Raw genomic sequence first — 12,999 nt, forward strand, 5'->3', positions numbered from 1 at the left:
CTCTCTGATGGTGCTGTTTCTGCTTTATGAACCAGGACAGCAGAGAGACAGATACCCCCCCCCCTCCGGTCCTCACGTATTAACCCACATGAATCCAATAGGTATGATTATATGACATATTTATAATAAATACAAATGTGTTATAATAAACTAGTGATGCCTTCAGCTATCACTTTGGATATCACAGTTCAACATGTTGTAAAGGCTTCAGAAACCCCACACAGCTCAGAGACTCTATTGGATCCTTTCAGTAAAAGTACCGTTCATATTTCTCCTTTTGATGAATCCAGAGCTGAACGTTCAGAACAAAGCTCTTTGGAAAGTTACGGTATAAGTTTTAGACTGCTTCATCAGCACCGTAACTTTCACCGAACGCATTTCTCACGATCGGCTGTTTCCGTGAACCGCCGGATGCTGTGTCACGGCAAATGTTGCGGCCGCAAGGCATTGTGGGACAGCATGTTCTCCTTTCCTCTCCTAAAGGAAGGTCCAGTGTTTCCTGAAGGAGGCTATAAAGGAAGCTTCAGAGCTCCTTTCCTATCATCTACTAGAAAACCAGAACAGCTCTTATCATCGCGGCCGCTGAGGTACTTCCGGGTCATTTCACTCCGTTAGGAGTGCCCGATCCGTCCCCCCCGGCTGCACGTGCGCGTAATGACGTAGCGAAAACAACGTTTTCCTGCCCGATTTGTTCCACGCATGTCTACATTTTATGGTACTTGACCAGAGCCAGTGAAAAAGAGAGTTACGAGACTGCATTGACTTCTAGCGGCCAGTAGTTCCACACACTGGAAGTTCCAGCCTTGAACCACATTCATTGTCAGTGTTTCTGAGGCACGAGCCCTGGTAAACGGACGAAATCAGTACATTTTTTAGAATTTTTTGCGGACCTCAAATGAATTTAGTTAATAGCAGTATTTTATATATATAATATATATATATATATATACGTATATATATTATATATATATATATATATATATATTATATATATACGTATATATATATATATATATATATATGTATATACGTATATATATATATATATATATACGTATATATATATATATTATATATATATATACGTATATATATATATATATATATATATACGTATATATATATATATATACGTATATATATATATATAATATATATATATATTATATATATATATATTATATATATAATATATAATATATATATATATACGTATATATATATATATATATATATATATATATATATATATATATATATTATATATATATATATATAATATATATATAATATATATTATATATATATATATATAATATATATATATATAATATATATACATATATATATTATATATATATATATACATATATATATATAATATATATATGTATATATATGTATTTGTTTTGCTTCTTTGTATTTCGCTGCTGCAACGAAAACATTTCCCAGTTTGGGATAAATAAAGTACTTCTGATTCTGAAGAAAAAGGCAATTCATATTATGGGAAATACAGGAATACATTGAAAACACGAGACCCATTTGATATCTAAAAAATATTTTGAAACCTTTTTACTCCAATTTATATTTTGGGAAAGGAGTAATATATCCAGCAAGAGTTTCAGAATCTTGGGAATTGATTGTTAAAAATGTCATAAGTGGGTAAGAAAATGTCCTCTGATTCTGGAAAGACCCAGAAGTTTTACCCCCCACACGCACGCACACGCACACGCAAACACACACGCACACACACACAGTACTGGCAGAGCTCAAAGTCCTCAGAGAGTGAGCCTCTTAATTCTGTTCTCAAACTGCACCAGATGGATTTAACTTTAAAGTGTAGGAGGGGTGCAGCAGTAGCTACATCGGGTCAGATTCTGATCCCAGCGAAACACATTTCGGGACAGAGCAGGAAGAAGTTGTAAGCAGTAGAAAGAGAACACAGCGAGTCCTTCCTTTCAGCAACAGTTCAGTTTATTAGCAACGATTCCTCAAAAGCATCACGTGTCTCATGATTACACGGCAGGATATATCTAGAGGCCATTAAAAGACAGAAATAAAAAAGGTCTGTAAAATTAATTAGACTTGAACCGCAGTATGAAGAATAGTGACATCAACTCAACAATAAGAACAAAGCCGTTGCTTTTACTTTCTCTACAAGTTGGATGCAAACTTCTCCACCATGTTGTGTTGAAAGGAGAAACCACATCACTGTTCAGTGAAAGCTGTGCCTTCCAACTCAAGATACGCTGTCATCATCCCAGGACTCAGCATCCAGTTAGAAGAAGAATTTAGAGGCAGAACATGCGAGGACTGGCTGTGGATGAGATGACAGTTGTGTATATGAACATTAAACTAAGTCAGAAATGTATTTAAGATTTAATCAAGTCACATAAAATAACTACAACCAAAGGTTAGCTGGAATATCACCAACACAGATCCAACACATAAGATCCTCCTGTATGTCTAAAAGGAAACTCTGAGCCCTTAAATCCACAGCCAGTGGTTGTAGTATAAATCAGAGAAGCAGTAAGACACAAACATTAGACATGTTGTCCACTCACAGTATGTTGATAGAGATGGAGGTCACATGGAGTCATGAATATTGTCCAACAGAGTTCATACAGTCAGGCAGGTTTCCTCATCTGAATATTCAAAGTTATAGGAATTGTTGGTTTTTTGGTTCACATTCAGATTTAACTCACAGGTATCACGTTACACACTGACAGGGTCTTTACCACAGAGTTAATCCTGACCATCAGCACTGTCCTCAGTCTCAGGTTCAGAAGAGTCTCCACTGTCCTCAGTCTCAGGTTAGGAAGAGTCTCCACTGTCCTCACTCTCAGGTTCAGAAGAGTCTCCACTGTCCTCAGTCTCAGGTTCAGAAGAGTCTCCACTGTCCTCAGTCTCAGGTTCAGAAGAGTCTCCACTGTCCTCAGTCTCAGGTTCAGAAGAGTCTCCACTGTCCTCAGTCTCAGGTTCAGAAGAGTCTCCACTGTCCTCAGTCTCAGGTTCAGAAGAGTCTCCACTGTCCTCAGTCTCAGGTTCAGAAGAGTCTCCACTGTCCTCAGTCTCAGGTTCAGAAGAGTGTCCACTGTCCTCAGTCTCAGGTTCAGAAGAGTGTCCACTGTCCTCAGTCTCAGGTTCAGAAGAGTGTCCACTGTCCTCAGTCTCAGGTTCAAAAGAGTCTCCACTGTCCTCAGTCTCAGGTTAGGAAGAGTCTCCACTGTCCTCAGTCTCAGGTTCAGAAGAGTCTCCAGGGTTGTCCTCAGTCTCAGGTTCAGAAGAGTCTCCAGGGTTGTCCTCAGTCTCAGGTTAGGAAGAGTCTCCACTGTCCTCAGTCTCAGGTTCAGAGGAGTCTCAACTGTCCTCAGTCTCAGGTTAGGAAGAGTCTCCACTGTCCTCAGTCTCAGGTTAGGAAGAGTCTCCACTGTCCTCAGTCTCAGGTTAGGAAGAGTCTCCACTGTCCTCAGTCTCAGGTTCAGAAGAGTCTCCACTGTCCTCAGTCTCAGGTTAGGAAGAGTCTCCACTGTCCTCAGTCTCAGGTTAGGAAGAGTCTCCACTGTCCTCAGTCTCAGGTTCAGAGGAGTCTCCACTGTCCTCAGTCTCAGGTTAGGAAGAGTCTCCACTGTCCTCAGTCTCAGGTTAGGAAGAGTCTCCACTGTCCTCAGTCTCAGGTTAGGAAGAGTCTCCACTGTCCTCAGTCTCAGGTTCAGAGGAGTCTCCACTGTCCTCAGTCTCAGGTTAGGAAGAGTCTCAACTGTCCTCAGTCTCAGGTTAGGAAGAGTCTCCACTGTCCTCAGTCTCAGGTTAGGAAGAGTCTCCACTGTCCTCAGTCTCAGGTTAGGAAGAGTCTCCACTGTCCTCAGTCTCAGGTTAGGAAGAGTCTCCACTGTCCTCAGTCTCAGGTTCAGAAGAGTCTCCAGGGTTGTCCTCGGTCCCTGGTTGTAAATGTCTCTCTGGATCTGAGTTCCTGGCTGGTTCTGGTCCTCCACAGTCCTCTCCAGCAGCTTCAGTTTCCATGTGTTCAGCTGAGCTGCTGGCTGGAGGATGTGCCTCAGTTTGAGTTTGATGAAGCTGTGAGGACTGACGACCAACACACTTATGGCGATTGACATGATGACTGTGTGTAAATGTTTTGTCACAAACACTGCAGCTGAACGGTTTCTCTCCCGTGTGGATTCTCATGTGTTTCTTTACATTTCCTCTCTGAGCAAAATATTTCTTACAGACTATACAGCTGAATGGTTTCTCTCCCGTGTGGATTCTTGTGTGTTCCTTCAAATCTCTTCTCGATGTAAAAGGTTTCTTACAGACTGAGCAGCTGAATGGTTTCTCTCCTGTGTGGAGTTCTCATGTGTTTCTTCAAATTTCCTCTCTCTATAAAATATTTCTTACAGACTGAGCAGCTGAATGGTTTCTCTCCAGTGTGGATTTTCATATGTCTACTCAGACTGTTTCTGCTTAATATTTTCCCACATTCATAGCAGCTTATTGTTTTCTCACTGGCACTATCACTGACAGGGTCTTGATTCTTTTTCTGAGAGTCTGAACCTGGTTTTCTGGTCTCCTTCCAATCAGCACTGTCCTCAGTCTCAGGTTCAGAAGAGTCTCCAGGGTTGTCCTCAGTCTCAGGTTCAGAAGAGTCTCCAGGGTTGTCTTCAGACTCAGGTTCAGAAGAGTCTCCAGGGTTGTCCTCAGTCTCAGGTTCAGAAGAGTCTCCAGGGTTGTCCTCAGTCTCATGTTCAGAAGAGTCTCCAGGGTTGTCCTCAATCTCAGGTTCAGAAGAGTCTCCAGGGTTGTCCTCAGTCTCAGGTTGTAAATGTCTCTCTGGATCTGAGGTCCTGGCTGGTTCTGGTCCTCCACAGTCCTCTCCAGCAGCTTCTGTTTCCATGTGTTCAGTTTGTCTTTGATGAAGCTGTGAGGACTGAGGTTTCTCTTCATCATCTTCACTCTTCACAAGGACAGGAGTGAATGTGGACTGGGTGATATCAGCCTCCTCCAGCCCTTGAAGCTGCTCTCCCTCCTGACTGCTCCAGATTTCCTCCGGTTCCTCTTTAATGTGTGGGCGGGGCTCTGGGTCCTCCTGGTCCAGACTGGAGTGCAACTCCTCCTGCTCAATGGGAACCTCTTCTTTAACCACCACCAGCTGCGGGGCGTCTGCAGGAAACAGGAAACACACAGTCAGGGAAACTGTAGAGTATGAGAGTTTGAAATCTAACCACCATTCTCTTGGACTAACTTTGCAGTCCTTATCCATTCCTTATTCTAAATGCTCAGTCCCGCCCACTGTGTTCTTCTGTTGGCTCAATAGTCTGTCAATTACACCTTTTTTCCATTCCCTATCTCTCACACTTTACAAAATTCAGAATTTTCAGAAAATATCAGAATTCATGCACTAATACGTGACATGCATACCATCGGTCCACTAATACATGCATGTCTGTGGGAAACACTTCATCCCCGATAAAGATGCTGAAGAGGCTCATGTTCAGTCACAGTAGTTGCTGCATTAAAACATAAAACCCCCAGTACCAGTTTCAGTGCCACTCGTCCACCGGCAGAAACGATCCCCTATTGGTTTAAATCTAAATGTTTTTGTTCAGGAACTCCTGAAAGTCTCAGAATTCTCACTTCTTTCTCAAAATCTCCAAATTATGACCTTTTAATAAAATGTTAAATTTGACTTTTTTCTCAAAATCTTAAAAGATAATCATAAAGAGTCTGTAGAGTGAAAGGTAACCTAATATACAAAATGCACTTTTTGATGTGTTTTATACATAAATATAAAGCAACAATATATGAAGATATGGCGGCACGCACCGGTGCAGCGGCCTTACGCACTCCAGTTCGGTGCAGTGTGTTTTTGTCTGTTTACTCGCTAATGTCATGTTTAGTTGGGCGAACCCAAACTACAGTCGAGTGGATATTTTGAATATCGGACTTGGAAGAACGCAGGCAATTACAAACTAATTACTGAAGCCAAACAGCATACCGGAGGAGATAACCAGAACACCCGGAGGAGATACCCAGAACACCGACTCCGCGGATTATTATCGGCTCAGGCAAGCGACGAAGGCCGTGGGGTCAGAGGAAGCATAAGCGGGGAGGCCGGTCGGGGCTACATGCTATGCTAAAGAAACAAACACAAACAACACACTTCCCAGTGTCTTTCTCACCAACGCCAGATCCATAACCAACAAAACGGATGAACTACACCTACGGACTGCAACAAAGAAACCAGCCATCAGCGGCCTCAACGACTACCGCACAGTTGCACTAACCCCAGTCATCATGCTTTGAGAAGCTGGTCCAAAAGCACATCAAAGCAAGCCTCCTGGACACCTTCGACCCACACCAGTTCACCTAAAGATCTAATAGGTCCACCGAGGACGCCATTACTACAGCCCTACTCACCGCATTGCCCCACCTCGAACGGCAAGGCAGCTATGTGAGAATGCTCTCCATAGACTGCAGCTCCGCATTCATCCTCCCAGACAGACGGGACTCCAAAATGTCTGACTCAGGACTCCAGACTGTCTGACTCGGGACTCCAGACTGTCTGACTCGGGCCTCCAGACTGTCTGACTCGGGCCTCCAGACTGTCTGACTCGGGCCTCCAGACTGTCTGACTCGGGCCTCCAGACTGTCTGACTCGGGCCTCCAGACTGTCTGACTCCAGACTGTCTGACTCAGGACTCCAGACTGTCTTACTCAGGACTCCAGACTGTCTGACTTGGGACTCTCCACAGGAGTCTCCCAAACCACATTTCCTCCACTTTCACACTCAGCACTAGTGCCCCACAAGGCTGTGTGATGAGCCCCCTTCTCTACTCACTCAACACCCACGACTGCGGCCCACTCATCCTACCAACTCCATCATCAAGTTTGCGGATAACGCGACTGTGGTTGGACTAATCTCAGGATATGACGGGACAGCCTACAGAGACGAAGTCCCAAAACTGACTGGGTGGTGTGAGAAACAATCAGGCCCTAAACCCTACAAGAACAAAATAACTCATAACAGACTTCTGGAAACACAGCATGGAGCATTTACCACTACATATCAACGGAGTCTGCGTTGAAAGGGTCCCGGCCTTCAACTTCCTGGGCACGCACATCGCTGAAGACCGCGCCTGGACCACTAACACCACAGCATATAATACATACAGTATAATGGCTGTTGTAGTGGTAAACACTGGAGAATTATGGTCTGTGTTTACATTAGCAAGCAACGCTAGCACTCAGAGCTAACGCTGTACTGGAGAGACTGTGTGTAATATAAAGCTCCTGTCCTCGTGGTAAACCGAGAGAGAAACGTTTGAGCTCCAGACTGTTTCAGAAATAATGCTGGATGTGGTTTGGAACATAATATGGTGTGATAAATAAAGACTGTAAAGAGTGAATACAGAGTGAATACAGAGTGAATACAGAGTGAATACAGAGTGAATAAAGAGTAAATACAGAGTAAATACAGAGTGAATACAGAGTGAATACGGAGTGAATACGGAGTGAATACGGAGTGAATACGGAGTGAATACAGAGTGAATACAGAGTGAATACAGAGTGAATACAGAGTGAATAAAGAGTGAATACAGAGTGAATACAGAGTGAATACAGAGTGAATACAGAGTGAATACAGAGTGAATACAGAGTGAATAAAGAGTGAATACAGAGTGAATACAGAGTGAATACGGAGTGAACACGGAGTGAATAAAGAGTGAATACAGAGTGAATACAGAGTGAATACAGAGTGAATAAAGAGTGAATACAGAGTGAATAAAGAGTGAATAAGGAGTGATACGGAGTGAATACAGAGTGAATACAGAGTGAATACAGAGTGAATAAAGAGTGAATACAGAGTGAATACGGAGTGAACACGGAGTGAACACGGAGTGAATACGGAGTGAATAAAGAGTGAATACAGAGTGAATACAGAGTGAATAAAGAGTGAATACAGAGTGAATACAGAGTGAATAAAGAGTGAATACAGAGTGAATACAGAGTGAATACAGAGTGAATACAGAGTGAATACAGAGTGAATACAGAGTGAATAAAGAGTAAATAAAGAGTGAATACAGAGTGAATAAGAGTGAATAAAGAGTGAATACAGAGTGAATAAAGGGTGAATAAAGAGTGAATACAGAGTGAATAAAGAGTGAATAAAGAGTGAATAAAGAGTGAATACAGAGTGAATACAGAGTGAATAAAGAGTGAATACGGAGTGAATAAAGAGTGAATACAGAGTGAATACAGAGTGAATAAAGAGTGAATAAAGAGTGAATAAAGAGTGAATACAGAGTGAATACAGAGTGAATAAGAGTGAATAAAGAGTGAATACGGAGTGAATACAGAGTGAATAAAGAGTGAATAAAGAGTGAATACAGAGTGAATACAGAGTGAATACAGAGTGAATAAAGAGTGAATAAAGAGTGAATACAGAGTGAATACAGAGTGAATAAAGAGTGAATAAAGAGTGAATAAAGAGTGAATACAGAGTGAATACAGAGTGAATACAGAGTGAATAAAGAGTGAATACGGAGTGAATAAAGAGTGAATACAGAGTGAATAAAGAGTGAATACAGAGTGAATACAGAGTGAATAAAGAGTGAATACGGAGTGAATAAAGAGTGAATACAGAGTGAATAAAGAGTGAATACAGAGTGAATAAAGAGTGAATACAGAGTGAATACGGGGTGAATAAGAGTGAATACAGAGTGAATAAAGAGTGAATACAGAGTGAATACAGAGTGAATAAAGAGTGAATACGGAGTGAATAAAGAGTGAATACAGAGTGAATAAAGAGTGAATACAGAGTGAATACAGAGTGAATACAGAGTGAATACAGAGTGAATAAAGAGTGAACTGACCTGCTCTGTGTATCTGAAGCTGAGGCTGTAAAACAGCGTGCAGTATTTTCCGGTTTCTCTCGTTCTCCTGTTTTGAGCGAGACAGTTCCTCCTCGTACTCTGCTATCGTTCTTTCAAACAGAACAAAGACCTCTTCAGCAGCCGCAGTGAGGCGCTGCTTCACCACCGAGAGCAGCACCTCTCTCATGTTTCCTGAAGCTTCAGTCTCTGTTGAACACTCTGTTTCTCTGAAGCTTCAGTCTCTGTTGAACACTCTGTTTCTCTGAAGCTTCAGTCTCTGTTGAACACTCTGTTTCTCTAAAGCTTCAGTCTCTGTTGAACACTCTGTTTCTCTGAAGCTTCAGTCTCTGTTGAACACTCTGTTTCTCTGAAGCTTCAGTCTCTGTTGAACACTCTGTTTCTCTGAAGCTTCAGTCTCTGTTGAACACTTTGTTTCTCTGAAGCTTCAGTCTCTGTTGAACACTCTGTTTATCTGAAGCTTCAGTCTCTGTTGAACACTCTGTTTCTCTGAAGCTTCAGTCTCTGTTGAACACTCTGTTTCTCTGAAGCTCCTGAGCTGCTGTTCAGCCACATGAAGCAGAGGTCTGGGTGGATGAGGTCTCTGATACTGTTCTGCTTCTCCAGCACCACGGGGGGTCCTGTGTGGATGGCAGCTCCTTCCCCAGCGGATCCAGTCCTCCAGAGTTGTCTAATCCCAGAAAAACCAGAGGATCATATTAAACACAGGGTTGATAAATGATGCTGCAAAATGTAACTCAGCATTACAGACAAATCAATCCCTGAAGGACTATTTCAAAGGACGTACTGTTTAGGTTTTCAAGAGAAGAGAAGTGAACGTCACAGCTCGCATCCCTTTGACAGCACTACAAAAACTAAACCCAAGCAAAAGGCTTCTGCTCATTTCTGACGGTCTTATTATTATGGGATGGGATAAATGAGGTCACTTAACTTTAACATAAGATGATCTAATCAAGTGGGTATCAAATAGTCTTTATTGGCCCTGCCTCAGAGCTGCATGAGCTGAAACAAGAGGTTGTAAAGCTCATCAGCTCACACGTTGCCCCTTTCCCACCAAAGTGGTTCCAGGGCCGGTTCCGGGCTACAGCCTGATTAAGCACCGGTTCTTCCTGTATCTACCCCAACACGGCCGGATCTTGGTCCCAAAAACCGGTTCTTAGCTGGCCCAACTCAAATGTTTGTCCAGAACCAAGAACCAGTACAGGGTGTAGTGCCCTTTAAAACACTGAGGGATGCAAACGGGAGAACTTCTTCCGACGCACGTTCCAGTCCAATAAAACAATATCCATTCAGCAGACATCTTTGAATCTGTCAATCCATTTATTTATAGTTGAACATAATCAGCATTGTGAAGGTAACATTGCTCGGCCTGTTTCCATTCAGTGAACAATGTCTCTGGTATTTACAATTTACTCCATGACACTGTCTTGACATGGTCAAAAACTGTTTGCGTTCCCGTTACACACACACCTGACTCTGATAACCAGGTATTACATTTATGCACTTTGGATGGTCTATCTTGTGGTCAAAAGTCAGAACTGCAGTGAGTGGGCGAGCGAGCGAGAGAGAGAAAGAGAGCACTGGTACTGGTGATTGAATTGTTGTTGTTAGCATCTGGAGCTAGCGGAACTAACAGGTATGAGCTGTTTTATACCAAAGGTTCGCTCCGGTACTTACTTTAAAAAACAGTACTACACTCCTGGTTGCGCGTCACAAGGCCACACAATGAACCCCGGTGTTACGGATTAACGTGTGGCTCGATTAACTGGTGATCTTCTATATGTTACGCAGATGTGTCGGGGGCGTGTTCTTTGAGCAGCCCATGTCGACTAACCAGGAAATACACACTAAATAAAGTAATCAGTCTGGCAACAATAACTGGTTTAAATACTCGCATTGATTGAGCATCAAAGTGTTGATATGGACCCAAATATAGCAGAAGATAAATGTGAGCGACAGAAGAAACGAACCCCCACACATCTTAATCACCAGTTAATCAAGCCACACGTTAATCCGTAACACCGGTACCGTGTTTCCTGGGGTTAGAGCGGTACCGTGTTTCCTGGGGTTAGAGCGGTACCGTGTTTCCTGGAGTTAGATCGGTACCGTGTTTCCTGGGGTTAGAGCGGTACCGTGTTTCCTGGAGTTAGATCGGTACCGTGTTTCCTGGGGTTAGAGCGGTACTGTGTTTCCTGGGGTTAGAACGGTACCGTGTTTCCTGGGGTTAGAACGGTTCCGTGTTTCCTGGGGTTAGAGCGGTACCGTGTTTCCTGGGGTTAGAGCGTTTCCTGGGGTTAGAACGGTACCGTGTTTCCTGGGGTTAGAACGGTTCCGTGTTTCCTGGGGTTAGAACGGTTCCGTGTTTCCTGGGGTTAGAGCGGTACCGTGTTTCCTGGGGTTAGAGCGGTACCGTGTTTCCTGGGGTTAGAGCGGTACCGTGTTTCCTGGGGTTAGAGCGTTTCCTGGGGTTAGAGCGGTACCGTGTTTCCTGGGGTTAGAGGGTTTGTTTACAAACACCGATACTCACATGTGTTTGTGATTCCTCCCGTTGTTGTTGTTGTTGTTGTTGTTGCTTCTAAATACACAAATGGTGATATGTTAAAATCATAGCTTCAAATGCGGGAAAGAAAGCCTCAATCGGAGGAGTCTTTAGGGCACATCTCTCTACCGAAGTGACTGATTCAGTCTCGACGAGACGCCATCTTGTTCCAAATTAGAAACAATGGCGACGGTCACTTCCGGTTTAATCGAGCCACACGTTAATCCGTAACACCGGCTCTCTGGAGAGAAGGATGAGGTTGGTGAAATAGTTCTCTCATTTAATCTGGCTACACCAGCATCGACCCGAAGCAGTCCGCCATTGTTGTTGTTGTGAGCGGAGTTGCTGAGAAAATCAGCCCGGTAAACGGTGGTGTCTGTCTGTCTGTCTGTCTGTCTGTCTGTCTCGTCCGTCCGTCCGTCCGTCCGTCCGTCCGTCTTATAACAGCTTTGAACCGAATAACACATCGCCATCTCCAGACAGAAGGGAGACAGACCTTCAGGAATACTCACATCAGTTTCTCCTCCTCGCGCTGCTGGTTTGTTCTCCTTTGAACAAGAACTCACTCGTCACCGGTTCGCATTGCATCCTGGGAAGCGCTGGGCCGGAAGGGTATGAGAGGATTTCAAAATAAAAGCTGCAAAGGTTCCCTGAGACAGCACGGATATGTTTGAATGGGTTTCTTTATCGACTGATTGTTTTTTAATCAGCCATTCGTTTTTACTCTCGAGCTGCTGCTACTGAGGCTCGCAGCAGAGGACCGTTTATAAATGATTACTACTTTTAAAAACCTCTAAATGTGTGTGCAGGATATCTATATTTTATATGTGATTTTTCAACTCAAACCCTCTGCATCACCAGTGGTATGTCCACCTCGCAACATCCCATATGCTCTGTGTGACAGGCTCAAGGAAGGGTAAGCAGAGACACCAGTAGGGTCCTGCAGCATCTGCCTTGAGCGACGCAGCTCACTCCCAAAAGAACCTATGATGTCACACCCAATCCCAGAACAACCTTGGCAGGTAATAGACACTGATATATTCACACACACTCACAGTAATGACTATAAAGTTGACCATAGATACAAACAATCACCAGCCTCACATCCTCAATAGTCATCCAAAAGCTGCAGGCCATGTCCGCTCACTTTGGAATACCACAGACACTGATCAGCGATAACGGACCTTACACAAGAGTCCAGAGCTTTGTCTCATGCATGGGACTTGCAACACTGAGAATGCACTGTGATTTCTGTTCTGTTTACAGGGATTAAAGCAAAAAAAAATCCTGAGCCTGAACTTTTTAGACTCATGCAAACAACTATATACATGTATGCAGATTATTGTATAGTGTTCACAATGGTTCCCAAACTGGGGGCCATGGCCCCCTTCCGTGGCCGTGACCCCCCTGGTGCCCCCCCTTTTGATAAAAACACTCTTAAATAGTGAATTTTGAGCATGCTGTAGTAAATGCACTCTGAAATTTAGGGTACATTAAAAGGACTGATTTACTTTTCAAACAGTTTTAATAAATCAAATAATTCAACAATTTCAACATTTCAATAACTTTGAA

The 12,999-nt window shown here is 43.2% G+C and overlaps 1 protein-coding gene across 2 annotated transcripts; it reads right to left on the reverse strand.

Moving 5' to 3' along the window:
* Positions 1-1,956: 1,956 nt before the first annotated feature.
* Positions 1,957-12,051, reverse strand: LOC134863641 (sialidase-like). 2 transcript variants are annotated; one of them, XR_010165689.1, is made up of 5 exons: positions 11,940-12,051; positions 8,871-9,558; positions 4,600-5,160; positions 2,565-3,314; positions 1,957-2,317 (listed from the first exon to the last, which is right to left on the reverse strand). XR_010165689.1 is itself a non-coding variant. In XM_063882271.1 (4 exons), the coding sequence occupies exons 2-4, from the start codon at positions 9,055-9,057 to the stop codon at positions 3,211-3,213; spliced, it is 852 nt and encodes a 283-aa protein (XP_063738341.1). In that variant the 5' UTR covers positions 9,058-9,558; positions 11,940-12,051; the 3' UTR covers positions 1,957-3,210. The 2 variants fall into 2 exon arrangements, 1 of the variants encoding a protein (XP_063738341.1); XM_063882271.1 differs by having other exon boundaries at positions 1,957-3,314.
* Between the last annotated feature and the right edge of the window lie 948 nt (positions 12,052-12,999).

This window comes from Eleginops maclovinus, chromosome 4 (assembly GCF_036324505.1).
Source record: "Eleginops maclovinus isolate JMC-PN-2008 ecotype Puerto Natales chromosome 4, JC_Emac_rtc_rv5, whole genome shotgun sequence".
Classification (NCBI taxonomy): Eukaryota; Metazoa; Chordata; class Actinopteri; order Perciformes; family Eleginopidae; genus Eleginops; species Eleginops maclovinus.

Bases quoted from the DNA above. Each gene is read 5' to 3' on its own strand.
- LOC134863641 (XM_063882271.1), bottom strand. From the start codon at position 9,057: ATGAGAGAGGTGCTGCTCTCGGTGGTGAAGCAGCGCCTCACTGCGGCT. The intron at 5,161-8,870 runs GTCAGTTCACTC...TGTTTCCTGCAG, and splicing joins GCTTCAGATACACAGAGCAG to ACGCCCCGCAGCTGGTGGTG. The intron at 3,315-4,599 runs CTGAGACTGAGG...ACTCTTCCTAAC, and splicing joins CCCTGGAGACTCTTCTGAAC to CTGAGACTGAGGACAACCCT.